The sequence below is a fragment of the Euwallacea similis genome, chromosome 23 (genome assembly GCF_039881205.1).
Source record: "Euwallacea similis isolate ESF13 chromosome 23, ESF131.1, whole genome shotgun sequence".
In the NCBI taxonomy this organism is placed as follows: domain Eukaryota; kingdom Metazoa; phylum Arthropoda; class Insecta; order Coleoptera; family Curculionidae; genus Euwallacea; species Euwallacea similis.
In genome coordinates this window covers 1,763,886-1,791,860 of record NC_089631.1, presented here as the reverse complement: position 1 = coordinate 1,791,860, position 27,975 = coordinate 1,763,886, and the positions used below count along the sequence as shown (strand labels likewise).

At 34.9% G+C, this 27,975-nt stretch overlaps 5 protein-coding genes and 1 non-coding gene across 8 annotated transcripts in view; 4 read left to right on the top strand and 2 right to left on the bottom strand.

The window, feature by feature from the left end:
* Window positions 1-27,975, bottom strand: part of Tao (Serine/threonine-protein kinase Tao) — an 85,347-nt gene that overhangs the window by 20,729 nt on the left and 36,643 nt on the right. The window lies entirely within an intron of this gene.
* On the top strand, window positions 341-15,515 carry LOC136416450 (uncharacterized transporter YutK-like). Of its 2 annotated transcripts, none has more exons than XM_066401623.1 (12): window positions 341-505; window positions 6,509-6,588; window positions 13,151-13,322; window positions 13,411-13,588; window positions 13,649-13,802; window positions 13,868-14,065; window positions 14,121-14,282; window positions 14,336-14,429; window positions 14,482-14,641; window positions 14,694-14,839; window positions 14,904-15,085; window positions 15,136-15,515. In XM_066401623.1, the coding sequence occupies exons 2-12, from the start codon at window positions 6,550-6,552 to the stop codon at window positions 15,367-15,369; spliced, it is 1,719 nt and encodes a 572-aa protein (XP_066257720.1). In that variant the 5' UTR covers window positions 341-505; window positions 6,509-6,549; the 3' UTR covers window positions 15,370-15,515. The 2 variants fall into 2 exon arrangements, with proteins under 2 accessions (XP_066257720.1, XP_066257721.1); XM_066401624.1 differs by lacking the exon at window positions 341-505 and adding an exon at window positions 1,433-1,455.
* Window positions 15,851-15,922, bottom strand: TRNAP-CGG (transfer RNA proline (anticodon CGG)). Its single transcript has one exon. It is a non-coding gene; the product is annotated as a tRNA-Pro (tRNA).
* LOC136416425 (mitochondrial fission process protein 1) lies at window positions 16,115-16,978 on the top strand. The gene is made up of 3 exons (XM_066401587.1): window positions 16,115-16,261; window positions 16,323-16,450; window positions 16,608-16,978. The coding sequence occupies exons 1-3, from the start codon at window positions 16,207-16,209 to the stop codon at window positions 16,890-16,892; spliced, it is 468 nt and encodes a 155-aa protein (XP_066257684.1). The 5' UTR covers window positions 16,115-16,206; the 3' UTR covers window positions 16,893-16,978.
* LOC136416426 (cytochrome P450 4C1-like) lies at window positions 19,186-22,294 on the top strand. Its single transcript, XM_066401588.1, has 11 exons — window positions 19,186-19,370; window positions 20,065-20,265; window positions 20,320-20,505; window positions 20,562-20,628; window positions 20,682-20,808; window positions 20,865-20,928; window positions 20,976-21,088; window positions 21,572-21,640; window positions 21,690-21,855; window positions 21,906-22,085; window positions 22,134-22,294. Exons 1-11 carry the CDS (start codon window positions 19,193-19,195, stop codon window positions 22,292-22,294), a joined length of 1,512 nt encoding a protein of 503 aa, XP_066257685.1. The 5' UTR covers window positions 19,186-19,192.
* On the top strand, window positions 25,413-27,946 carry LOC136416530 (putative fatty acyl-CoA reductase CG5065). The gene is made up of 10 exons (XM_066401737.1): window positions 25,413-25,527; window positions 25,578-25,708; window positions 25,758-25,915; window positions 25,970-26,060; window positions 26,117-26,269; window positions 26,316-26,418; window positions 26,478-26,670; window positions 26,718-26,957; window positions 27,009-27,278; window positions 27,390-27,946. Exons 1-10 carry the CDS (start codon window positions 25,443-25,445, stop codon window positions 27,475-27,477), a joined length of 1,512 nt encoding a protein of 503 aa, XP_066257834.1. The 5' UTR covers window positions 25,413-25,442; the 3' UTR covers window positions 27,478-27,946.

Below are 27,975 nucleotides of genomic sequence, written 5' to 3'. Positions count from 1 at the left end.
AACTCAATATGCCAATCATTAGATATTAGTCCACAATATTTTAAAATTAGTTTAGATTATCTTGATCAAATTACCAGATGTGTAGGTTATATACCGGGCCGTTTTTCATCGTAAGTCAGGCATCTAATTTATGTTTTGAAATTTTCGTCCATTTATAAAACTTACCACACAAATGTTTCCCTAAACCTACATCCGATTTGTGGTTAAAGTTGTGAAACAGCGATATGAAGAATCAAATCGTTTCATCCTGTATTTAAACCACATTATAAATAATAATTTCTCATTATCCGTAATTATCCATAAATTGAACTTTATCAGTTCCATTTGAGTTTTAGTCGTGTAAAAGTGGTTGAGTCCGTTATTCTACCTAAAAGTCTCACACGTTCGTAGTAGATACCTTTGTTTGACGATCCTGGGAAAAGCCTTAACAACAACAATTAAACAACAATTCAGTTGGGATTTTTCTTCAATTATCACGAAACATGAGGATTTAAGCAAACAGCAGGTAAATTGGTCGTGTGACGTGTTTTAAATGGTTCGAGGAATCGCTTTGAGGGATTCTTGAAAATTAATAACTTAGTTCGATTACCTGCCAAGTAAATAATCAGCGACATTATAGGAATCTATACGTATGCTTCTTTACATTAATTAATTAATTAACAGTATTAATTATTTAACTACTAGTATTAATTAATTAATTGATCAACATCAATTGATATAACTATTGTATCGCTCACTCTGGCACGAAATCTAAAATAATTCAAATCATAGATAAAAATATAATAAATATGTACGTGTTTGAGAGTAATTTAGATAAATAAAAATTTCAAATGTTCGTTTAGGTATTAGCAAGTGCTCATAATCAAGGAAAATGGATAGTTGAATATTTGCACCACATGCGTAATTCTGTCATTGCTGACCCCATTACAGGTTGCGGAAGGCCGTATTACGTATCTATATTTCCTGCCCTCATTTAATTTATAGCCTGTTTTAATTAATATCTCTAGCGCCGTTCTGGACAAACTTCGCATTTCACACCGTAGTTCGGGCTCCTTCTGTTTGCCTCAAAGTTCTGCCACTCTTAGAGCTCAAAAGCAAAAAAACTATAAAATCTCTCGACTTTTTAACGATTTTTTTGCACTTTTTTAAAATTCACGATTAAAGTAAAATGGGGAGTCCCGCTGGAAGGGATACGTGGTAACTGTTAGTCCATACTGTGAGAGCTTCATACACTGTTTCCACCATACAAACCGGTTGGTGTTTAAATAACACGTGCGCATGGGAGAAGCGTTTCAATGCAATCTTGCGTAGGAATTTAAGTCGAGTGCAAATTTGAGGTGATGAATTGTAACAGGTGGATCATTAAAAAAAACTCGCATTAAGCGGTGAACCGTCAAACGTAGGGCGTTGATTGAGTCATTTACCATTTACCATCAGACATCCGGCCGACAGCAGGTAAGAGTTGAATTTATCCAAGACGTGCCTCTGATATTTAATGCCTACTTGAAGCTCCTTTTTAATGATCACCCTTTATTTATCAAGAAATCTACGTGTCTCATGATGTTACAAATATTATCTGATAAATCTTTGTTTGACTGTACCCAGAAGCTTGAAAAACAGAATTTTTGTTTGAACTGAACCTCAACGGGTGATACATCATCGTAACGAAAAGAAAAAGGTTCATTCAAAAATGGGAAAATCCAAGATAGCGCCCGTAAGGAAGGCAAGAGTTGATAATGGTAGTGGGAAGTCGAAGCGTCGGATTTCCAATATGGCATCGCCATGTGGTAGAAGAGAAAAAGTTGCAATGATGAAGTGTAGATCGCTTTGAAATAGCTCACCAAAAGGGGTCCGGAAGAAATATAATATTCCTTTCCAAAATTTTAGTTTCTTTCGATATCTCCGAATTTTGAAAATATTTCAAAATTCTTGAATTGCGCAACTTTATCTAAATTTAACCGACTTAGTGTCTTTTATGGTTACCGTGACGATCCTCACGGTTGAGCTACACTAACGGACACAATCTCTGCTCGCATTCTCCCTTTTGTAGCTGACTTACCTCCAGCCTTCATCACCATTCAAGTTCATTATCATCGTAACGTTTCTATTTTACATCCTTAAGGCCAATACACCTAATACGTACAACCTTGTTTTCCATGCTTGTTCCAGTGATGTGTTGATCAATCAGCTTTTCTCTATCTAGTTACACAATACTGTTGTCAATGAACCAGCTTAAGAAACAATGAATTAGTGTACTTCTAATCTCGTATCTTTTATTGCAGTTTTTCATGTCGTTTAATACCTTACGTGATACACTGCGGTCCACTTGGAAATATTCGCCGTGACTTTCACCTATTAAAAAAAAAACATGCTTAGATTCGTTGATTTTGTGCTCGGGTAGAGGGGTGGGGGGGGGGGGGGGGGGCGCTAAGTAAAAGGCGCGAATGCGTAAATGAGAAATGTCATTTGGGGTGCTGCGCAGTTGCTATGTCAGCGACTTTCTCTTCAAAAGAGAAAGTTCTTGATGCACAGAATGACATTTTTCGCCATCACACATCAAAAACTTTCTTCATAATAAGAAAGTCAACGTATACGTGCATTTTCGTTTTCAATTTCAAAAAATTACGAAATAGGCGCGGATTTTTCGTTGAACCACTCTGTACGTGGAATGTGCGTAAACTCATCCGAGTTTCAAAAATTTACTTGAAAAATGTTCTCGAATCGTTGCTTATGCTGCTTACCGCAAAGGGAACCAAGATCCACAGATAAAATGTAAACTTACCTAATCCGCTACGTATATTAATTAATCCAGTCGTAACTGGTTTTCGGCCAAATTTATTTACCTTTGAACCCTTCAATAAAACCTGTTTAACAAGGTATTATGTTTGAAAAAGATGTTTTAATACATTTTAGAATCAGCGTACATAAACATTAAACTAATTTAATTATTTTCATTAAAACAGTTTAATTACGTTTCGAGGACCTCGCGTAAATTATTATGGACGAGGTCAGTCCGGCAAGAATTTTTTCGCATCAGGTTCGCGCACCAATTGATTTAGATTACTGTTTAGGAATCGGTGCAGTTTTACTTAAGTCCCGTTTCAGTAAGCGAACCAGCAAGTGAATAATCAGGTTTAAACCATGAGTTTTGTGCAAACTTTAACTTAAATTAAATCTTAAATATGACATATTTTTAATTATTAAAAATTAGTGGAGTTAAGGTAAATAAAATAATCTATAAATGTACATAAGCAGTTTTTGAAAAATTGTGCGTTAAAGTGCAGCATTAACGATCGATTTTAGATACATTAAACAAACGCGTTAATAGCCTGTCGGCGGAAAATAATTGTTTTAATCACTAGTGGACAAAGCTTTATTTATAGACTTGCCGCACGTTGAATAATGAACGTCTAATGCATAAAAACTGAATAAATACATTTTATTGGTAAAATGAAATTTGGAAATTTTTGATGTGCACGCTGCTTTTCGTGCAACTCATTTGATTCATTTTTGATCCTGTGTCCACTTTGGATGCACCATTTGATGGCCAAGCCCTTCGAGAACTCACTTCTGTACCAAAGCCAAATATGTATTTACAGAGCCGCATTAGCCTCAAACTAGGTGTGCCCCGTGCAATAAGGGAGATTCTGCTTGAAATTGAATCTTTTTTCGCAACTGAAAACTTCGTGTTATCTATAAAATAAAAAAAGTACCATTGTTAATATAAAAAAAATTTTGCTTTCATGAAGCATGTCAGTGGTGGTTGCCGGCAAAAATAAGTTGTTCTAACTGATTTTAAAGCCAAAGGCGCTAAAACTGGAAATTGGATCCGAAAAAATGACATCTATTTTGAAAATTGGCTGTGCAAACATATCAAGCAAGCCTTGAATTTTTCCAAAAAAAACATCTTTACGCAATTAAGCAACTTTGTAACTCTGCTAGTTTCCGAAATCCCTTCATTAACAACCAAAGAACACTCACTCTAAATGTAATATAGGATATGCGAGTACATTATTTCATTTCGGATTAATCAATAACGGAACGTAGCATTCAGAGATAAATTATTGATTGATTTGAGAGATTATCGCATACAAATCATCTATAAGATCAATATCGTACCCGATTGAAAATGGAATTCTACTGTTATAAATTAAATTTTATATGAAGCAAGATATAGGGAGAAAAGTTGAAGATACTTAAAATTTTGACCAAATTTATACAATAATGATCTTTTTACGGAAGATAAAACCTTGATGTCTCTCTAGTAATAAATTGGGAGGTCATCTTATGGCCTTCAATGGGTAGCCACAAAAAGTTGATTCAAGTTCTTGAAATATTTCGTACAGTTGCTTAAGTTGACCCAAAAAATACGAAGAAATTGGAATATAAAACATACCGGGTGTATTTTTGAGAACTTATCCCCCCCAACTCCAGAAGTGTAAACTAAAGATAAAAATACTGAAACACTTTGATCTCGAATGAAGAGGGCAGACGAAGAATTAAAAAATTTCTAACCCTCGATCCACAATGTCGCAGGGGTTGTAACCCCTTCGTGTTTTTAAATAGGGAACATGGGCCAAGTGATACATCATTTTAAAGATCTTTAAATTCTATAAACAATCGCGCCAAAATTTTCTTTCTTTTATTCACTTTTTTTCATAATTTTTAATTTTTTAAGAGATGTTCGAAATGTTTTCGCTTATTCTCCACCCAGTAATACAAAGGGCCTTCAAACTCTTGTCGCACTTCTTCAAACGTCTGTTGTAGAATGTTACGACAAATTGCTACAATTCTTCGATGTATTCCTTGAAAATCCAGTACAAAAGTCACGCTTTTAAGGTATCCCTAAAGGAAAAAGTCGAGAGGTATAAGATCAAGTGATTTAGCTGGCCACTCGATGGTAACTCTTTTGCCAATCCATTTATCAGGAACATTATTATCAAGAAACTGTCGAACCGGTAAAGTCTAATATGCTGAGGCATCATCCTGTTGCAAGTGTAATAAATCACCATTCAACATAGGGTTTCCGTGTTTTGATAATTTCACGAAATAATCTATTTTTTCAACAAAATTTGAATAAAAAAACAAAATTTTGGCACGGTTGTTTAAAGAATTTGAAGACCTTTAAAATGGTGTGTCAATTGATCCATGTTCTCTATTTAAGAAAAGCCAAAGGGTTGTCATCCCTGTAATATTATCGATCGGGAGTGAGAACTTTTTATTCTTCGTGTTTATTCTCCATTCTAAAGTGGACGTATCTTAGCATTTTGAACTTCAGTTTGCGCTTCTAAAAGTCTGGAGGGTGGCAGGTTTTTAAAAATACACTCAACATACAAAATACAAAATGTATGAAAAAATGTAAAAAAAAATCCCTTGGTTTGTTGGAAAGCAATAAAATTTCATAAGTTGTTTGTTTCTATATTAAATTACAGCCTTCCTTTAAACTCCGAAAAAATGTAAGCAAATTTTTGATTTTTTATAATATATTTTAAACTGCCATAGGCAACAACTTACTCCAAAGGCTTTAATGCTATTTTGTATCTAAACTTTGTTGGGTGCTCTTTAATTATGATGATCTAATTCTAAATTAAACATGGGCGTGCGAGAGGGAGATTCGAAATGGCAAAAATCCACCAAAAATTTTAAAAGCGCTTTCTATGGCGACTTATGTACGTCAATGACTTTAAAACCACCCTGTTGCGATAAAAACCTTTGGGATCGTCCGAGGGTTTTTGAGTTTCTGAGTATACAGGGTTTTAAATAATGTTTTATGCGGCCGTTATCTTTCCGGATATAACTCAAAATACAATTGAGCTGTTTTCGTACTGTTCCTATCAAATTTGTAATAAAGTCTTAACATATCTCGTGTCTCTTCATTTCTGAAGCTCATTTTCATTGGAAATCTGCGCACGCTCTAATCTCGTTTGAGGAGTTCTGTCATATAACGCGAACAAAAGAAAGTCTTTCCAAGGTCAAGGTCAAGGCCAACTATGTAATATTTCTTTTTATTTAAATATTTCGGCTTTTAAAAAAGTAAATTATAAAAAGTTTTATATCAATGAAATCAGAATGAAACACACTATTTTTCTGTCGAAAAATCCAATATGGAGCTCATAAGAAAAAATAAAGTTGATAATGGTAGCCGAAAGACGAAACGTGGGATGGCAAATCTGAATATGTCATAGTGTAGCTGAGAAAAAGTGGCAATGAAAATGTGCTTACGGATTTAATCTTCCTTATCAAATAACACTAAAAAAAATAAAAATAGATTTTCCAATTTTTAGTTTTTCTCGGATATCTTCGGAAGTACTCGGAAAATTAAAATTTTGAAAATGGTATTCGATCAAGCGCTAGATTGCACAACTTTGCCCCCATTTAAACTTCTTCGCATCTCCTCTAGTTTCCGAGATCCCAATGGTGAGGGTCGAATTTGAAATACCCTGTATACTTATAATTCTTACCCTTTAAATGTCAGTACCCAATTCTTAATAAGAACAATGTTTTTTAGGTCAGCGATATGAGTTAGAAAAAATTCCTTAGAACAGAATTATGGAAAGCAACAATAACTCGACACACAATATTATTAAGGTTAGTAGATTAATTAACCGGAAAAATCATTTTTAGCTGTTCCATTGCTAGTCGGTATCATTAGATTCGGTAAGTATCAGTATCTGTATCGCTCCTCGAGTAGAATATTATTATAGACTTTAAACTTTAGTGAAGGACTTCGTCATTGAAAATAAGTTGAAAACTGGATAAAAAGTGCAATTGTGAATTATTACTCCCATTTCTACATCAACTAGATAATTATATCATAGAAACATGATAAATATTAAGTGTGCTTTCCCTCTGATTGTTTTACGTTCAATGATTACTAAGCGTCGAATTATTGTTATCTTAATTATCCTTATACCTAATACCGGATCCAAAACACCTTCATACAATTTATGAACTTGTTGCTGATATTATGTGAATAAAATTGTACAGCAATAAAAACCTTGATAGTGTCACATACCATGACTCCGGTATGCTGATCCAATACACTCACAATCACACAAAAATAACATTATTTTAATTTTTTTGTTTCCTTTAGCATTTTTCGTTTTTTTATTAAAAAAATTTGAAAAATAAATTATAAGCTAAAACTTTACAATAGACTCGTAGGGGAATAAATAAAATAGCCTGATTTTGGTTATAAAATTCAATTAGAAAGAGTTGTTAGGACTTGCGACGTATTGTTTTATCACGGATTAAAGTTAGTTTAACAAACTGATGTTACGCCCATGGACAACCCCAGCCATTGGGTAATACTGTTGGAATTCCCAGCGCTTAACACCCATCTTCGGCTGAGGGAAGTTATTTTATGATTGGGATTTCCAGCACTATTCTTTGTCGGACTAACATTGCGAATTTAAATTAAAGGTACCGCCAAACGAATACAATGGCTGGGCTCCAATAAAAGCCCAGCGATCGTGCCTCTAAGTGCTACGCTTTAACGTAACAAGGTAGCCTAGAAGCCGCTAATGGGGCCCTATCGGGGGTACGTCTATGGGCGTTACACCTCCGTATCAATACTTAAGGAGGGTGCGAAACGGAAGAAGCTCTTTTTTTCTCGCCACTTCATCACGGACTCGTACGCGTTAAACTCTCGTCAACATTCTTTAAATAACGCATTTCTCGATATTGTATAGTTGTTAATGTTACCAATAAACCTTTAAGTTAAGAAGGTTTAGTTTCTTTTATACGCGAAAACAGTGTCTCTGAGACTGCGAACTCAGGGTGGTCCTTCATAATCGATCAATCCAGTCCACGATCTACGTAGTTCACGGTTATCGTATCGAAAGGGGTGAATCGACCCAACCACGTACACGCGCCAAATTTGGACCTAACAAGAGTAACAATAAAGACAATACAGTGTGATCGGAATTAACGTCGAAATATTTTGGGAGGTAATTCTAGAGATTAAAATAATAAAAAAAGTTCTTATAAACATACCCCAAAAATCGCTTCTTCAAGGAGCTAGAACCCCTTAAAGGGGGAACCCTGAAGACGGCTATTTCGCAAAATTTTTTAAACGAATTGGAGGATGCACTGAAATGAACGGAAGCCATTTTCAACATTTGTTCTGAATAAGTGATAAATCCCTAATAATATTGGTTTTGTTATTGGTGGCTAATAAAAAAAAAATCTATTACATGGGTCCCTACTATGTTTATTAAAATGCATTTCGATGTCCATGTAATCGTTCGTCGGATTATAAAAATTCATTTTTTTGGAAAACGGTCTATCCTAACGAAATGAAACACCTTTTTTTTCTTAAAAATATTTGCAACTCAGTAATTTGGCTTCAAAAATTGAAAAATGTAACAAATAAAAAAATTAAATCAACATTCACGTAGGAGACCCCCAGTATGTTCCGCTTCCGGCTAAAATCTGCAATTATTGACACAAAAAAAGTTTTCCCATTCCAGTTTATTAAAGTATACCGAATTTTATAATTTTAGAGCAAACCGTTTCGAAAACATTGCGAAAAAACCATCTTCAGAGTTCTCCTTTAAGGGATTCTAGCCCCTTGAAGAAGCGACTTCTGGGGTACGTTTACAAGAACTGTTTTTATTATTTTAATCTCTAGAATCACCTTCAATTTCGATGTTATTTCCAGACACCATGTATAACAACATTTTAAAACGAGAAAACAACAATTAACATTTAATATTTCCTCCTCTAGCTCTTAACGATAGCCTGCACCCTCCTAGACATGCTTCGCAGAAGACCTTTGAGTTTCTTGCGAAATTTAATGCCATTCTTCCTATGCAGCAATTTTTAATTCTGTAATTTAGTTAGGAGTTAGATCTCGAGCTGGTATAAGTCGCTTCAGGATGTCCCATAGATGTTCTGTGGGATTAGCAGCAAAACTCATTGATGGCTACTCTAGGGTCTCAATCCTGACATCCTCAATGTATTGGGTTACTGTTCTTGTGGCATGGACGCGGGCATTATAATTTATTACCACAAAGTTATCGTACCCAACAAAACCGGTATAAGGTAACAAAGATGTTGTGGGTGTACCAATCACCATTTATTCTTAAATTTACCTCAATAAGTTCCATGCAAGTCTTCCAACTAATGCCTCCCCAAGGCATAATGGAACCATCACCGAAGCTAATGTTTTGTCCAAGGTAACATTCTATAAACCCTTCTCCAGATCTTCTATAAGCTCTTCTATAAGCTCGACTACGTCCATCTGACTTCCACAATTGTATTTTTGTTTCATTTGTAGAAAATATTTTTCCGCATTGATCTTCATTTCAATTGGCACAGACCGCTTCGAAGTTAAACTGACCTCCTTTAGTCTTCTGATTATTGTTTTAACACTTACGTTGATTAGTAATAAGTAATTAAGTTTTCAGATATGGAGCGACAAAGTGAGCGGTTTCGCAAGAATTTGCAATCTCAAATATTGGTCATCTCTGGGCGTTGCACATCTTTTGCGTTCTTGACCAGACCGCCTTTTGTATTCTCCAATCTCGTTCTATCGTTTTACTCTACGAGAAATAGTCAACTGATGTATATGCAATCTCCGCACAATATTTTCTTGTCTGAAACCCTTATTGGCTAAAATAACAATTTTAACGAAAACTAACTCGCTTAAATGTGCGTTCACCGAAACTACGGAAACAAGAAATAAATCACTGGAAATGGCACTCTGACAGCAGCAAACAAGAGGACACACTGTGATGCACTTGTGCTATGCCTGTAATTTCTAACATTATTGCTTATTCAGCTGTAAGAGCTATATCTAAACATTATTTTGTCCGCAATAAATTAAATTATACGTAAAGCTTCTATATGCAAGGTATCTAGTAATAAAAAACAAAAAAGTGTTCAAAGGACACAAAAAACATAGGGATAATGATTTAAAATAAAATATGGAATACTTTTGTCTGTGAGTGTGTAATCTTTTTCAATATATTAAATGACCTCAACATTTAAATCATGTTGAATAAACAAATAACTCTCTTGTTGACAGAATGGTGACCAAAATAAGCGCTTTATCATAGGCAGTAAACTCACAATAAAGCTCTTAATTTTATGATATTTAATATTGATTAAAAAAAGTCAATTTAATTTCTAAATTGAAGAAAACCCTTAATTTATATTAAAAAGTGAAAATCTCGGTGTATACATCTCGACTTTGATGGTTTAATTTTAAATGAAATATGGACGTATAAGAAAAAAAATCGAAGTGATAAAAATCCACGTCAATAACTTTAATGTCATCGTGTATCTAAACTTTGCTGTATAAACCTTGTTTTGGGCAAGATCATTATTATAATTGGGATATAAAATGTGATCTGCATGGTGTAAGTGCGATATGTAACTTCGGGAGCGTATTCTGTCGCTAAAATAAAGGTAATTTTGTTATATGTATATATGACTCTCTATTCAGTCATGTATAGTAGTTATTACATTACGGCGCACTACAATGTTTTTTTTTATAGAAAACGGTGCGTCCTACGAAAAAAACGTCAAGAGACCTTTTTCCTTCCAAATCGAACAAACAATTAAAAAAGAAAACACATTGAAAAGGAACACTGACGTACCACGTTCACTATGTAATTTTTTAATTAAATTTTCACACCCTGTATTTTCGTAATGAAGCATTTTTGGGATATAGTTTATATAATAAAATTACCTATATTTTAGCATTCCCAAAATTACGCACCGTCCTTAGGAAACACCCTGTATTATTACACTTCACTGTAAATCATGTTTACATGACAAATACTTCTTAAGTATTTTAAACATCTTAAGTTTTAGGTATCATAAACCTTATTGAAACAAACACTTATTTTAATAAGAGAATCCATCTAAAAATATAATAATTTATAAGAGATTCCATTAAAAAACATACCTTTAATATTTTTAGGGATTTTGGGACACCCTGTATAATATGAAAATAATTTTAAAAAACTAACCATAATAGACACCCATATAACTCAAAAGTAAAACTTTTTGAAAGCCTCGTATTTTGGCCATAATATTCCGTGGCCTTTAACGTGAATAACTCTGTATGTACCGGATATTTATAAATTATGGTCCAAATTGATATGGGAGGTAGAATGTGTCATTTTATGCTGGAAATTCTATATAAATATGTGTCTAAAAATGCTTAATACAAAAGATACGGAGCATTTTATGATAGTTTGGAAAAATATACCTATATTATTTTCTTCCAAAGGGCTTTTGCAATTTTATTGAAAGTTGCTACATAAGATATGTCCGTCAGGTACAACAACAATTGATGAGAGAATTACTTTTAGTTGCTATGGTAACCAAATAGTGGCTTAGAGATTTTTTCAGCCAGTTTTTTTTTATACCTGGACAAAATCAATTTTATTCGGTTTTTCTTAAATTTTGTTAAAAAATTCACGATAAAAGTACTTTGGTTTAAAATCGACAATGTGCACTATTTTCGAGAAAAATGACTAAGTATGAAATATGGTACTGCACTCTGCTCATCTACCATTGCGTTGGGGTTTCGGATATCCAACTTGCCATACTTTTTTATTATTTTCTATTGTCAATGACAGTTTTTTAGATAAAAAAATAAAAAATTAAGAAACTAGTAACTAGAAAACAAACCTAACAAATGTCATTGTACAAGTTCTCTAAAATATTTTCCACCAACACGAACACAAGCTCTGACCCTTTTAAGGGAGTTAAATTGTATTTTTTCTGTACTTTTCTCGTTTTGTTTTATCTCTACAAATACAATTTAAATTCTTTGCTTTACAAAGTTTTCATTGGGGATTAGCCTACTGTACATTTTCTCCTTTACATTACCCTATAGAAAAAAAAACCTAAGAGATTTAGATCGGGACTTCTTGGTGGCTATTACTGCGGAGCATCATATCCACAAGCGATTCACTGGGTAGGAAAAGTATTATTTAAACATCTCCTGACATTTCTGGTGTAGCGGGTGGGGGCACCATCGTGCATAAACCACATTTTTCAACGTATTTGCTAATCGATATCTTTCAGTACTTCTGGAAATTGGTGCGTTAAGAAATTTAAATAATAAGCAGCATTTAAATTTTGAGGTAAAATGTCTACCGACAGATTTATTTTAAAGTTATGTTGAGATTGATTAATTACTGTTGTCTTAGGATTCTCTTCACTCCACTTGTGATTGTTCCTTGAATTGAAAATTTCATCTTTGGTAAATGAAGCCTTATCAGTAACGAGAATATTTTTCACAAAATCTGGTTCATGTTGTATTTTTTAGAGGAGACAATTGCAAAACGTTATTCTTCTTTCCAAATGCACTGGCAGAAGTTCTTGTGTTTGTAATAGATAGTGCAGTTATAGGAGTTGCTCCCAAGTTACCCTTCACACTACGGAATAATGTATATTTTGCATAGCACCTATTCTTCTAGTACTTAACGTATTGTCTTCTTCAAAACGCCTTAAAATCTGTTCTTCGCTTTCAACAGTTCTTGTTGAACGTGGCCTACCAGCATTATTGTTAATGTTTCAAAAAGTTGCTGTCTCTCTAAGACAACGACCAATGGAAACGAACAGTTGTCTTGAGGGAATTCTCCTATTAAGATACTATGTCTCTTGGTAACATCTTCTTGCTGCCTTTGAATTACTATCACATTTGCCAAAAATTAAACGCATGTCAGTAAGTTCCTGGAAAGTGCATCTTTCAGTCATTGCTATTAAAAAAACTTTACAAAATGTTTAGAAAGCAACATAGAAGCATAGAAGAGCAACATGATCAAACGAATAAAAAAAACAAACAACGTTATCTCTTACGACACACCTACATGTAATTCATTTTTAATTACAATTTATTATCAGATATATACAGATAATTCACGTTAAAATATTTCCCTAGATGATTTTAGATTGAAACTGAAATCTGAACGTGTCTCAGGCACAAAATAACTATAAAACTTAGATTATATAACTCTCTTGTTGACAGAATGGTGACCGAAATAATCCTTTTATCATAGGCAATAAATTCTCAATTTACTCACCCTTAATTTGATCACATTTAACATTAATAAAAATGTAATTTTAATGTCTAAATTCAAAAAAATTGTTAATTTGCATAAAAAACCGAACATATTAAATTTTTCAGGAAACTGAAGATTCTAATCACAGAATCAATTTAAGCGATAACCGAAATGAGACACCGAAATCAAAAAGTATCTTGAAGTCCAAAATTAGAAAATTTGTGATATATTTTGTGATATTCTTAATTATTACTGGTTACAGCTTAGGAGCCACTGTACACTTTATTAAGACTACAGGTAGGACTTCCATTATGTGCAAAATTTATATCTTTTTTCTTATTAGTTTATTTTTATTTATATAAAAACACATTATTTAAATTTTTAGATAATCTAAGCTGGCATGCTTTCAACGAGACCACAAGTCAGGGTTACGGCCTCCTGGTTATATTATACCTGATTTATATTTGGTCCTTATTTTACTACTATATGTTAAAACCATATGGGCTTCCATTGATTAATACACACGCTTGGAAGCCTGGAAAGGCTCTCCTCGGAAAAATTAAGTACACATTTTTGTATTTAAATCAAATTTTATAAATCTCAAAATTGCAAATATTTTTCAGATATGGATCATTGTTATTCTACATCTGCCTGCTCGTTGCTACCTTGATCTACCTATGGTTTGATACATCAGATAACAAGAAAAGACTGATACCATTAATAGGGCTATCAGTGTTCCTATCCTTTGGATTTATAATTTCAGCAAATTATAAGCGTGTAAGGATTTCTCAGTATTGTTTAGAACCACAATGAAACATTGGTTCTTTATTGTACTCCTTTAGATACCCTGGCATACAGTCGCCTGGGGCATCATTCTCCAATTTTCTATCGGCTTCCTCACTATTAGATGGAAACTTGGCAGGAATGTATTAGAAACATTCTCCAACCACGTTAACACGTTCCTAGACTATGGAGCTGAGGCCGCTGCATTCACTTATGGAGAACTCCTCATAGAGAAAGAAAAAGTCTTCGCCTTTAGAGTTCGTTTAACCCTACTCAAAAACTCAACAACCACATAAACCATCCCATTTTTAGGCCCTATCAGTGATCTACTTAGTGGGCTTTGTGGTGAACCTTCTCTACTACTACGGCCTCATGCAAAGATTCATCAATATGTTAGGAGAATGCTTGCAGTACTTTATGGGAACAACTATATGTGAAAGTGTTAATAGTGTGGCAATGGCTTTCATTGGAATGGTAATTCCTTAAAAAATCCATAATCAGTTTAATCGCCTACTCCTATCTCTTAGTCTGAAGGACCAATGATGCTCAGACCCTACCTAAAGCACCTCACAGATTCAGAACTACATTCTCTGATGTTAGCAGGATTTGCCTGCGTGTCTGGTAAGATATCTTCCAAAAACCATAAAGTTTCACTTATCTCTGAACTCATCAGGGTCGACATTTGCCGCCTACATAAGCTACGGAGCGAGAGCTCAAGATCTAATCACTGCCAGTATCATGTCGGCTCCTTCGGCTCTGTGCTTCAGCAAGCTACTCTATCCTGAAGTAGAGCAAGTTAAGATTAAGAAGGAGCACGTGCATATGGTGGAAGTGTATGAATCTTTTTAACAGCTTTAATGAATGCTGAAAAGTGTGATTTTGCAGAGAATATTCGTCAGCGATTGACGCAGCCAGTAAGGGGGCCACAGATGGCTTTCATTTGATTGCAGCCATTATATCGGGGGTAACAGCTACTCTCGCTTTCGTGTACGTAATTAATGGAGTGCTGTCATGGCTTGGAATTTTAGTGGGTAAGTGAGCTACCTGGGCTTGAGGATTAGTTAAATATTCTACATGTGTGATTGCCTTCAAAAGGTTTTACTGATGTCACCAATATGTGGACTCTAGAGCTTATAGCAGGTAAAGTGTTCATCCCAGTAGCCTGGATTATGGGAGTGGAATGGAACGAATGCGAAAGAGTAGCCCAGCTGATAGGAATCAAAACTATGGTTAACGAATTTGTCGCTTTCTCCCGGTTAAAAGACATGGAGTTATCAGTATGCAAACTTTCCCTTTTTCCCTCATTTGTCTAAAAATCATATTATAGGAAAGAGGAAGAGTAATAGCAACGTATGCAATTTGCGGCTTCTCCAACCCTGGCTCAATTGGAATCCTAGTTTCCACCATGGCCGCCTTAGTTCCAGAGAAGAAGGAAAATGTTAGCAGGCTGATCTTCAGGGCTTTTGTGGGTGGGGCATTAGTGTGCTTTATGACAGCCTGTATAGCTGGAATTCTCATAACCGATGATGCTCTCCAATTTGAGAACAATAAAGAAAACTAAGCTACATCAGATTTCCTACTAGTTCGTATGGAGTAGTGCTTGGATGAAACGCGAATTAATAGCAAACAAATCACTCCTTTGACTATTGAAGATGTGGGCGTAATCATGATCCAGTATTGCATTGTATAAATACGTCGTTACTTAGGGTATACCTGCATGTATTTCATTTGTAATTATAATTTATTATTAGAAATATACAATTGGTTATGAAACATTTTTGTAATTGATTCTAAGCTTAACCTGAAATCTGAAAGTTTCTAGAGTATTAATGACCTCAAAACTTAAATTTCATAACTCTCTTATTGACATAATGGTGACCGATTACTTTCCCTCTACCATAAACAATAAATCCATAACTAAGCCCTGAATTTCATCACATTAAATATTTATAAAAATGTTTATTTAATTTCTAAGCTCAAAAAAAAAAACTTAATTCATTAAAATAAATTAAAGTGTAAAGAAAAGAAAAAAAAAATTAAACGGGCCTGTCCGGGATTTGAACCCGGGACCTCTCGCACCCGAAGCGAGAATCATACCCCTAGACCAACAGGCCGTTAAAAGCGACTATGTCTGATTGTACTTAAGCATTCAATTCAGAATATAAGATTTTTATCAATTGCTACAATTATATCTTTAATAATTCATTTATACACTCCACTCTACATCTCCTTTAACATATTAATTTATTAAAACCATGCTCACAACACTGTCACCTGACCCCACAAGTATAGATCGGTAGGTACTTTTTGCGATTCCCTCGTGGTCCTCCTCTATGACGATCCACTCTGAATCAAAACAAACCGATTTACTTAACAATTTCCTACGAATCAAAGCGAAATGAATGAAAATAAAGGAGTAGACTTATACAGGGACACTCCAGTGAGATATTTGGGTACGTACAGCTACTATGATTAGAAAATAGGCCCTAGAATTACCTTTGAATACGATTTAAGGTTACGCGAATGAAGTAGGCGAGGCGTTCAGGTCGATTATAGGCACAAAGTGGGTCAATGTAACGTACGGAATTGCTACTCTATACGTATTAGCAGATACAGGGCATAAAAGTGTGAAATCTTACAAGGTAAATAAGAAATTGTAAATTATGTACGTAATATTATTGATTAACTTCAGTTGCATGCTGTCCATGCTTCCAGGCAACCAGCAATACAAGATTTTAAAGAGATATAAACTTTCTCCGCCATATTGTCAAGGAACTATTCTGATTCGTCTTATTCCAGGCAAATATTAATGAACCAAACCATAAATCGAAAGTAGCCTACACCACGACAGACACCTTAATATGGCAACTTCTAGCTTCAGTAGCTATTCCAGGATTCGCTATCAATCGAGTTTGTGCCTTTTCGCACTATCTCCTGAAGAAAAGACAATCTTTGCCAACCAGTTCTAGAACATGGCTCGTTACTGCCATAGGACTCACTACCATACCGTTTATTATTAAACCTATAGATAAGTTTGTAGATTATATGTTAGATGAGAGTTTACGCAAGTTTCAACCAAAATAGTGAAAGATATTTTGTAATAGTTGTTATTGTTCTTTGCGGTTAAAAAATACTTGAAAAGTGTTCGTGATGATCACTTTTACAGACAATGTAGCTACATTTTGAACCGTTTTTGCCTGTTTATATTTAGCTATACACTTTGTTATATTTTTATTTTGTAGTTAAAAATAAAATATTACACACATAAGATTCAGTCGGTTCATCCCCGCTCTTCTTCTCTACTGACAACACAATTCTTTCCTCTATCAGCTTATAAAAGTTTCTCAGATCTACATCTCTATATACTGTAGTTTTCATTTTGCTTTTCTTTACTTCTATACTTCTATTGTCTAAAGCCTGGTTAGATTAATGACATTGAAGTTTATGCAGATGCTTGTAGATACAGAGGGAGATATATGGAAAACACAAACCTTCAGTACCTTCTTTATTATCAGACTAGAATTACCACTCTATACGTATTAGCCGATTCAGAGCATAAACGTGTATATCAGGTAAATAAGAAATTATAAATTATATTCGTAATATTATTAATTAGCTTCAGTCGCATAGTTTCATAATTCTAGACAATCAGCAATAGTGGGTTTTTAAATAAATATAAATTTTCGCCATCATATTATCAAGAAATTGTTTGACTGGTTTTATGGTTCCAGGGAAATATTAATAAATTACATCACACATTGAAAGTAGCCTATACCACATCAGACACTCTAAATTGGCGACTTCTAGTCTAAGTAGCCATTCCAAGACACCATCAATCGAATATGGCACATACTCGTTATAAGAGCAACTCAGCTCCACATCTTTAGGTCCTACATCATAATTCTGATCTCCATTTACTTCTTGGGTTCTATTGTCTAAAGACCCGTTTCAAAGGCTCAGGCTATTTGTTCTAATGACATTAAGGTCTTCGTAGACGCTCAACAAACTACATGCAATTCAGAAAAGGGGAAGGAAGATATTTGGATGAAGAAACAAGCCTCTATCTTCATTCTTGCTCTTATTACCTTAAATTGTTATCCATACTAGAATGTTACTCAAACTAGAGTATTACCCATTATTTAGACGAGAGAGTGCTTCGAGTCAACGTGCCACAAGATCAAATTTAATCTCGTGATACATTGATGGGTGCTTTCTATCATATCACTTGGCAGTTTCTATAGAGGATTTGTTTACTGTAATATTGAATTGAAAATTTTCACTTTTACCAAAAAAACTGGAGAAAAGTTGACTTTAGAAATTTAATCTACATGGGAAAAGAACCATAATTGGCAGTTCTCATTTTGAAGACACAAAACTAGATTCAACATGTCAGCAGATTTACCTCGGTGCTCTCGAATGCTACCTTTAGTCTCTGAATCTTCCTCAAACTCAAAGAAATTGGTTAATTAATGACATATTTCCGGCTTTTTTGGGCATTTGATGCATTTTTTATAACCCAACGATATCTATTTATTGCATTTTATGTCAAAATGCTTAATGTTGTATTGAAAAAAAATGCCAAAAAATTGAGTTTTTTGCATTTTTCAATATGGCGCAGCCTTAAAGGTGACACATTTTATATACACTTAAATTTACTATAAAAATGCTCATCATTAGAGGAAAAAACTGGACCTGCAGCCCATTCTGAAAAAAGTTATTTCATTTTGAAATTTTAAAAATCGTTTTTAAGTTAGAATTAGAAGCGGAAAAAACGGAACAAATGTGGCGAATGCGCAAGGATTTTCTATATATTTGTGATTTTTTTAAGATTTTTCGAAAAACCAGTTTTCAAGTTAAAAATTATATTTGAGAAGATGGCGATTTAAGGGTTTTTTTGGTCTAGGGGGTGAAGGTAAGGGTATTTTGCACAATTAATTGGCATTAGAGGGTTATAACTTATGCACTTATACGCCCATTTAATTAAGTTTTCGATTTAGATCAAAGGACATTTTGACTATCTTAATGAGGGGTACTCTTTAAACGAATCTTTTCATCGCCACTATAATTTTACAACGCAAGTTCCAAAAAAATTTCATAATAGTTTATTATTATACAAAAACCAGTTAACCGATGACCCTTTCGCAAAACCAACGTAATGTTCACATTTAGTACCAAACTAGAAAAATACTGGTGATTGTGTAACCACTTATGAAGGTGACCTGCTAAGGCCATTAAAGACTAAAATGGATGCATTGTCCCAGATTACTACTTATATTTACTAAAAGAAAAAAATACTGTAGTCGCATTCAGTATCTACGGCCAAAAGAATTTGGTGCTATCATACCTGAAACTCCGGCATGTTAGGGCTCATATTTCAAGGCTTAATGGGAACTTCTGTTGCAACTAACTTCCTAATATGTTTTTTCCTAAGTATGGGAACAGTGTACTGTTTGAGAGTATTGTGGAAGAGGAGGAGATTATACAGGGAGTCAATGAGACTTCCAGGACCTTTGGCTCTGCCCTTTATCGGATCCGCTCTTTGTTTTATGGGAAATCCTTATGGTAAGTTTCGGAAAAGTTTAATATACATCACATTTCCACATACTCCATGTATCCGTTTATCACAACTAGAACACAAGTTCCTTAAATTTTCTTCAATTAGACGTAACAAATCTAGTCTATGTCGAATGTGCAGCAGAAAAGGGTTGATGTGCATGACTGGTTGCCTATATTCAGCGAATTCAAACCGACCTGAGCTGAAATGTTGAAGATTAAAACTGGCCCTGAAGAATATGTTCCGAAATGTTGAATAAATTGAGAAAAATCGAACGAAATTTTGAAGAAATTTAATCAAAGATGTTCGGGGATTCCCGTTTCGGTCTGATTGATTTACCAGAAGTTTTGAGAACAGGAACTAAGAATCAAGAACATATCAGGATGATTGATCAAATATTGAAGAATTATGGGGCTCTAAAGAATGAGATACTCCCCAAACAGCTTCTTCTAATCAACCTACCCATGCGCACCTTTAAATGATCGCATAAAAGCATCGGCAACTTAACCCGCTGTCACAAGGAACAGGTTAGTTCAGGTTAGAACTATTGGGACAGTCCATCATTGCTCATTGAGTCATGCTCAATTGGATCGCTCAGCTACACCCCCAATAGACTTGTCGCCTTGAGAGAGGTGTGACGGGACTCTCACTGGGACTCCTGCGTGGCAAAGGCAACGTTTATAATTTTTTCTTATTTTTTAGACATTTTCGGGCAAATAACAAACATGTTTGCAAAATATCCCTCCATCTTCAGAGTTTGGTTCGCAAACAGAATGTTCTACGCAGTCTCAGACGCGAAATACTTCGAGCTATTACTCACCAGCCCATATGCCCTTAAGAAAGAGAATCTTTACAGTGTGGCATCTCCAGTTCTTGGACAGGGTCTTTTCACTGCGTTGTCAGGTATTAATTTAGGGCTTGAAAAGTGGCTTTTCGGTCCTAAAGAGCTAGTTTCAGTGCCGCATTGGAAGAAACATCGTAAGCTAATAATGCCGACTTTCAATCAAAAGATCCTGGATGGATTTGTGGAAGTTTTCGTGCAACAATCGGAGGTTCTTGTTGGAGTTTTGGAAAAATATGCTGGAAAGGGGGAGGTTGATGTGCTTAAGATTTTGTCTGCCTTTACTTTAGACATTATCACTGGTATAAAAGCATTTATAATGCATTGAACGGTGAAACCATGGTCAGATATTTTTTAGAGACGGCAATGGGTGTTCAACTGAACGCTCAAACAACTGATTGCAAAATTGGAGAGTTATTGGACAGGTACACGCACCACTATTATGACTGAGTTCTCTGATATTTCAACTCGCTTGCAGATTGATGGAGATCGCTATGACCAGAATTTTCAATATAATTTATCATAGTGAATTCATTTTCAAGCATTCGCGAATGGGAAGGGATTTTTATGCTTCTACTAAGGAAATTCGCTCCCTGGCTCACAAGGTATTTTCTGGGAAGAAATGCGAATTCATGGTGGTTCTGATACTTTTTTTAATTAGATTCTTCATAAGAAAAAGGCGATTCGGGTTACAAAATCCTCGGATGAATTAGAATATGATTCAGGTTAGTTTCATGGAAAGTCTAACTCTGCAAATCGAAAAAAAAAATAGTTTTCAGGAAAAGGCAGGCTTTTCTGGATTTGCTCATGGATATAAACGAAGAGGGGGGAATGAAATTTACAGACGAAGAGCTAATGGATGAAACAATTACTATAATGAGCGCAGTAAGTGGTAATGGTGGAATAAGTAACCAATTTTATCTAACAAGATACCGTGGATTTTCTTCTTTTACTCCTGAATTATTTCCACAATTGATGATTATAAAAAGTTGTAGTAAAAGCTCCCAAAAACGTAGAAATGAACAATAAAAACATTTCACATCCATCACCAAAAATTAAAGAAATGTTCTAATTTTGTCTAACTGAACTCTCTTCTGCTTCCACTGTTCGTATGAAGTTATAATTCAAAGCCAATCTAGCTGATGCGAAGCATATAACTATCTTCTTCTAATACATGCCCTTAAGATGGCAATATGATCCGGGGTAGGTGGCATTAAGTATACTTTATGACATTAGCACAGTGGTGGCAAATAAGAATTTTAACAGTAAAAGGGACAATTTTAGGGTGCTGCTAATTTTAAAATCAATTAAAGACACGAATTTTAATTAATCTTCATGTTATTTCGATATAAGCTCGAGCTATTACAGGGAACAGATACTACTGCCTCTACCGACAGCTTTATTTTCACAATGATGGGCCTTCACCAGAATATCCAGGTTGGTTCCTCGGACACTGGTAACCACTATCTAATGTATTGTTTTATAGAATGAGGTTCTGAATGAAATCCTGGAAGTAGTGGGACCAACCGAAAGGATCAACTTAACGCACTTGTCTCGGCTTAAAGTATTAGAGAGAGTAATAAAAGAAACACTACGATTATTTCCGGTAAGCGGGTTCTTCGTGCGAACCGCAGAAGAAGACATCGATCTCGGTACTCTTTTTTTCTCCCGTTCTATAGTATTGTGATCAATGATATCACAGGCACCTGCACAGTCCTCAAAGGCTGTTCTATAGTTTTCGGAGTCTTCAATCTCCACAGGAATGAAAAATACTATCCAGACCCTTACAAATTTAACCCCGACCGATTTCTACCAGAAGAAACGGCCAAGAGACCACCAGCTGCCTTCATTCCATTTTCGTACGGACCCCGAAATTGCATCGGTAAGGTTCAAAGTGCCGGTAACTCAGTAATTGCAGGTTTAAACGCAGGAATGAAGTACGCGATGATGGCAATGAAAACCGTCGTGGCTACCGTATTGAGGAAATACAGAGTGTCCACCTCTTATCAGAACGTTGAAGCGATTGAGTTGAAGACTAACTTGGTGCTGAGACCACGGGATGGATATAAAGTTTCCTTTGAGTTGAGGTAGTTATGAGTGCGCAATAATAAACTATATTATTAGAAATTATTAGTAATATTATTGGAAATTGTTGTTAGTTGTAGGAGGAAATTGTTTGATATATAGGATAAGGATGATTAATTAAGATTAGTGTTAATAGTTTTCAAAAAAATCTTACATTCATGTTGTTGTTTTCAAAAGGAGCATGTGAGTCACGTCTCACGCTCGAAAACGGAATAAAATCAATACGAGAGGTACACACGATAGTAGTAGTAGTAGTGGTGGTACCGTGGTTGAGGAGTAAACCATGTCCTCATGACGAGATATTTCATTTTCCCAAGTTAAAAACTAATTTTGAAAATTTTACAATAGTTTGAGCCGTGTTATGTTTCATTTTTATAACATTATAAAGGAGAATCGAGTGATATTAACGAATCTCTAGTTCATGCAGTGCATTTCATGCACCATTCATCTGCAATGTGGGACTTCCTATGCGAATATGCATCGATCTTCCTACTTTCACCGAACAGTCCACTTCTCTCTCATAGAAAACCAGTTGAAATTTTCCTCTCGTTCGCGTAAAAGTTATGAGAAAATGTAGTAATTTGATCCAGTAATACGTGAACGTGTTTACCACAGGTAAGGGCCTATTTTAATTGCAATTAAAAATTTGAAGCCTAAGAAATATGAGTGACCTTAGGAATAAGTTTAATGGTTGTGGTATCAAAAATTAAAACTAATTGGCAAAATCGTTTAATTTTTGTTTTTAATTTATACCTTGAAACGCAACTCTAATTGCTTTTTTAAACTAAATTAAAAACTAATTGAAATAAACTAAGTTACGTACTTAATGCGAGAATTCGAAAGAATCTGTTCGCAAAATATTTTCTCTTTCAATACAAAATTCATCAGAACACACGCAACAGAATCATATTGCAGTTATCGAAATTTTCCTATCTATATCGAAAATATTTGATGACAATTTATTTCCGCACACAATAGCTTTATCTTCAACACATTAAGAATTTGTGATATACAGGGCTTCAATGTTTCATGTATTTTTCCCAAATTTGCTTTTTATAGCTCTCATAGTTTGTGAAATATTTAATTCAAATTTTGACGCCATTTGAATTCACCTCCGCAACTCTTTGGTAATGCGCCCCTGATCATTTCTTTCCGAATATTCATTTAGGTTTCCACCCCGTGATAACGTTCGTATAAGACCAATTTAACTAGATCTTTTCTTCTTTTTTTACTCTTTTCCTTCCTTATTTTTTCTTTTTTGTTTCTTTTTTTCTTTTCTTTTCTCGTTTTTTTTTCCTTTTTTTTGTTACATAACAGTCAGTAAAGCAAACATTAAACAACGAAACAAATTTTTTTCATTTTTCATGAATTTATACATTTATTTAGTGGCTTTATCATTGGCAGAAATTGGACTAGAATCGTAATTTGTAAAAGTCCCTCTCTGTATAATAGCAGGTGGTACTACTTGAGCTTGAAACAAATTTTCCTACTTACTTGCCTGTTTCAAACTGAAGTATTGAGTTCAAACTGATAATGGATAAATACCATTCTTTTATCAACGCACTTTAGCAAATGAAGCAGGGATAAAACCAGTAATAGTGCAGAAATTGTATATAAAGTGTAAGAACTGAAAGGAGAAGAAAGTGTTATGCTCGAATAAAACGAAAGAGTAAGTACGCGATAATCTGAGATATTAAAAATTGGTTGAAAACATTGCGAACATGCCGCACAAAACATCTAAGTCAAGAGAAATAAAGAAATTTTTTAATGAAGACTCCCGTGAGCGTTGAATGAAGACGAATGTTAGTTCAGGTTAGTTCAGGTTAGGAAAGACGGTGGCGTACATCCAATCTAAACATTAAAAAATCGTATTATAACTGATTAAATTACTAGTGAGGTAGAAAGTCTCAGTCAAGTGGTGAAACGAAAAAAATGTATTCAGAGATACTTTCTACGTCAATAAATTTCTTTATGGGCAATCCCAGAAGTTTCCTACCTCGTGCAGATTCTCAGCGAAGTAGCGAACATCTACTTTCCTGCTTTGTCAAGTAAATGACTGTTGATTTTCATGATTCTAACTGCAAAATTTTCTTACGAAACAGTTCGCTTGTTAAACACGAATATGTCTTTAACGCCGAAACTGTTACGATGCCTGGGTGAGTACCTGAGACTGCGTGGGTACCACTTAATCGATTAAAACAATTGGAAATCAATTTTATTCGGCGGGCTCAATCGCGCATTATTCGGCCCATTAAAATTAACACAATTGAGTCGTGGGCGAATAACACTGGCCAACACGAGTTTTGTGAAAACTGGAAAGGAGCCCCGTTTCACAGAACCGATTTACTGGTAACATTGGGGGGTTGCGCCCATCGCAAACTTTCACAATGAAATCAAAATATTATCATGCCTTTTACTGTTCTTACCCTTCGTTTTCTTTACAAACTGGATCGCTACAGAGGCATTGACCAAAGGCAACACGTTTCAGCCCCATTCAACATCATAAATATTAATTATGTAAATTATATAAAAAAATACATAAACACGTATGTTAATTGAGCGTAAGCGATCATAAAAAATTTTTAAATAATTGGCATTAAAAAGATAATTTTGTTGACCTGTGTAATTTTGTAGCTCATTCATTTTGATCTTGGAGCTCACAATAGAAGATCGAATTTGTTATTCCATTATTGCTAACTGAAATGAGGTACGTATTGTATATAATTAAGTATGGAATTCGAGACAGATACTGATTTAGTTTGCATATCTGTTCAATTACTATTATGCACATTTCCTTATCTAAGCGATAAGCGACGAATTAGTCAACTTTTGTTGCTAATTTTGTATTTCTAATTTTTCCACTTGTTTATTTTCTTTGTTTCTATTTTTTATTTATAGGGTTTCCATTTGTTTACTTTTAATTTTTAGCTTTATTATTTTTTTATTTTTATTTTTAGTTTTTCTGTTTATGCACATATTTTTTATTCCCAGGTTTCATATTTATTTATTTTGTTTGTTCGTTTTTTATTTCTAGTTCTTTTTTACTTGATTGTACTAGTTGGACGCTATACTAATTTCAAAGAAGTTAAGCCTCAATCCCCATACATATTTCATTTTTTTAGATTTTGAAGCAATTTTTGATCCCTAATTGAACATGGGAGACCATCATAAATCGAACTGTTCCCCCACGATTTCTAACTTTTACTCCCATACAAAAGTGTTCATAACAGGTGCCACAGGTAAGCTGAAAAATTATTAAGTCTTTTCGATATTCAAGTCAATTTTTTAGGATTTGTCGGCAAGGCCCTTGTGGAAAAGCTGCTCCGGTCATGCCAAGAATTGGATGCAATATTCGTTCTAATAAGACCAAAAAAAGGAGTGGCTGTGGAGCAAAGACTAAACGACCTACTTAAAAATTCGGTAAGTCCTGTTCCAAACCATAATGCAGGTAGCTTTATCGGACCTCTAGGTATTCAATAAACTGAGGGAGAAAAACCCGGATGTTTTTGAAAAAATCAAACTTGTCCCTGGAGATGTTGGGCAGCCCAACTTGGGACTCTCCGAAGAGGACCGGCAATTCCTCATTGAAAACATTAATATTGTGTTCCATTCAGCCGCCACAGTAAAGTAAGTCCATTAGCTCTGTAAGAGTACCAAATTACCTGCAACGAGTAATTTCAGGTTTAATGAGAATCTGAAAACCGCCGTAGATTTGAATACATTAGGAACGAAGAGGGTTCTCGACCTATGCCAGGAAATGAAGAGGCTGAAAGTGAGTAGCTAAAGCAAATGATAAGAGAACATTTTGGTCCATTAATTTGAATATAGAGCTGCATTCATGTATCTACTGCCTTCTCCAACTCAGACAAACGAGTGATAGAAGAAAAAGTCTATACACCCTCTTATGACGCCCATGCGATCTTGAACATAGTTGAAAACCTCCCTGAAGACATTACAGAGGCCTTATCGCCACGTCTAACTGTGAGTTTTACTACTTTTTTTTCAGACAAAATTTTAGAAATTTTAGGGGAAACACCCAAACACCTACACATTCACCAAAGCCCTAGCAGAGCAACTGGTCCAAGAAAATTCAAGAACTATCCCTACTGCCATTGTACGACCATCAATAAGTCAGTATTATTACTCGTTAACCACCATTGAAAACTTAAACTCCCATTTCAATTCTCAGTTACTGCAGCCTGGAAAGAGCCTTCTCCAGGCTGGGTGGACAACCTCAGTGGAATCACCGGCATTATGATGGAATGCGGAAGAGGCACTATCCGATCTATAATCGCAGATGAAAGTTGCCAAATGGACTTAGTCCCAGTTGATATCGTAGTCAACACCCTCATAACAGCTGCCTGGCATGTTGTAGCACACAAGTGAGTACCTACTCAAATGAACATGGGAGAAATAACATCTGAGGTAGGTCACGTAATCTTCAAGTATACAACTGCACCAGCGGATCTTTGAACCCAGTTACATGGAAGCAGTTTAGCGAATACACCCACAAACAAAGCCACAAGTACCCCAGTAAATATGTTACATGGTACCCGGGGTTCACTTACACTACCCGAAGGTTCATGCATAGCATTTACGCCACTTTGTGCCATACTATACCATCGGTTTTGTTGGATTTATCGTTAGTTTGCGTGGGAAAGAAGCCCATGTAAATTTCTTAATAACATAACAACAATAAATCTGAATGATACAATTTCAGAATGTTAAAGTTTTCGAGGAAAGTTAACCAAGCCCTGGAAGCAGGGAGTTTCTTTTCGGTCCATGAATGGGTCTTTAGTTCAGCTTCATATAAATCTTTAATTGAAGCAGTTAGTACTATGAAAGATAGCGAGAGATTTCCCATTGATTTCAGCTTAGGAAGTGGTTTTGAGTGGGAGGATTATGTGGGGGTGTTCCTGAAAGGAGTCAGAATTTATATCTTGAAGGATGATATGGCCAGTCTTCCGAAAGCAAGAACGAGGCTTAATAGGTGAACGATATTTATATGGTTATATTTATACTACCTTAGGATGGTCCTAAAACTCTATTTTACACTTATTTTTAATCTAAATTTATGGTTAACTAATCGATCCCATTTTAGGTTGTACTGGTTCCAAAAGGTATTGCAATGTATCCCATACGTGATTGCATTGATATTAACAAGACAAATGCTGAAGAGTCTTCGATGATATACCTACATACCGGTCATTAAATAAAAAATATTTTATTTAATTAATTCGCAAACCAACAACAATTATACAATTACATACAATTAAATCAATATACACTCACTTTCACATGAAATGCACCACCCAGTAATAAAAATAATTAAGTCTTGTAATTTTGGCAAAATAATGCTTCATAATAGAGTATCAAATGATCAGACTTTCAGTCAAAAGATACAACATTTGATAATGAAAAAATTAATAATAAGTGACATCGCCTCGTACGGCAATGCAAGCACGTACTCTTCGCGGTATGCTTTGCAACAAATGATCAATATATTCCTGGGTCTTCCATGCTACCTCAAAATGATGTCGTAGGTCATCCACATTATTTGGAGGCCTCGGTAAATTTCGAAGACAGCGACTCATCATATCCCAAAGATGTTCGATGGGCGATAGGTCCGGTGACCGTGCAGGCCAAGGCAATATTTCCAATTTTGCTTCTTCCAGGTATCGTCGAGT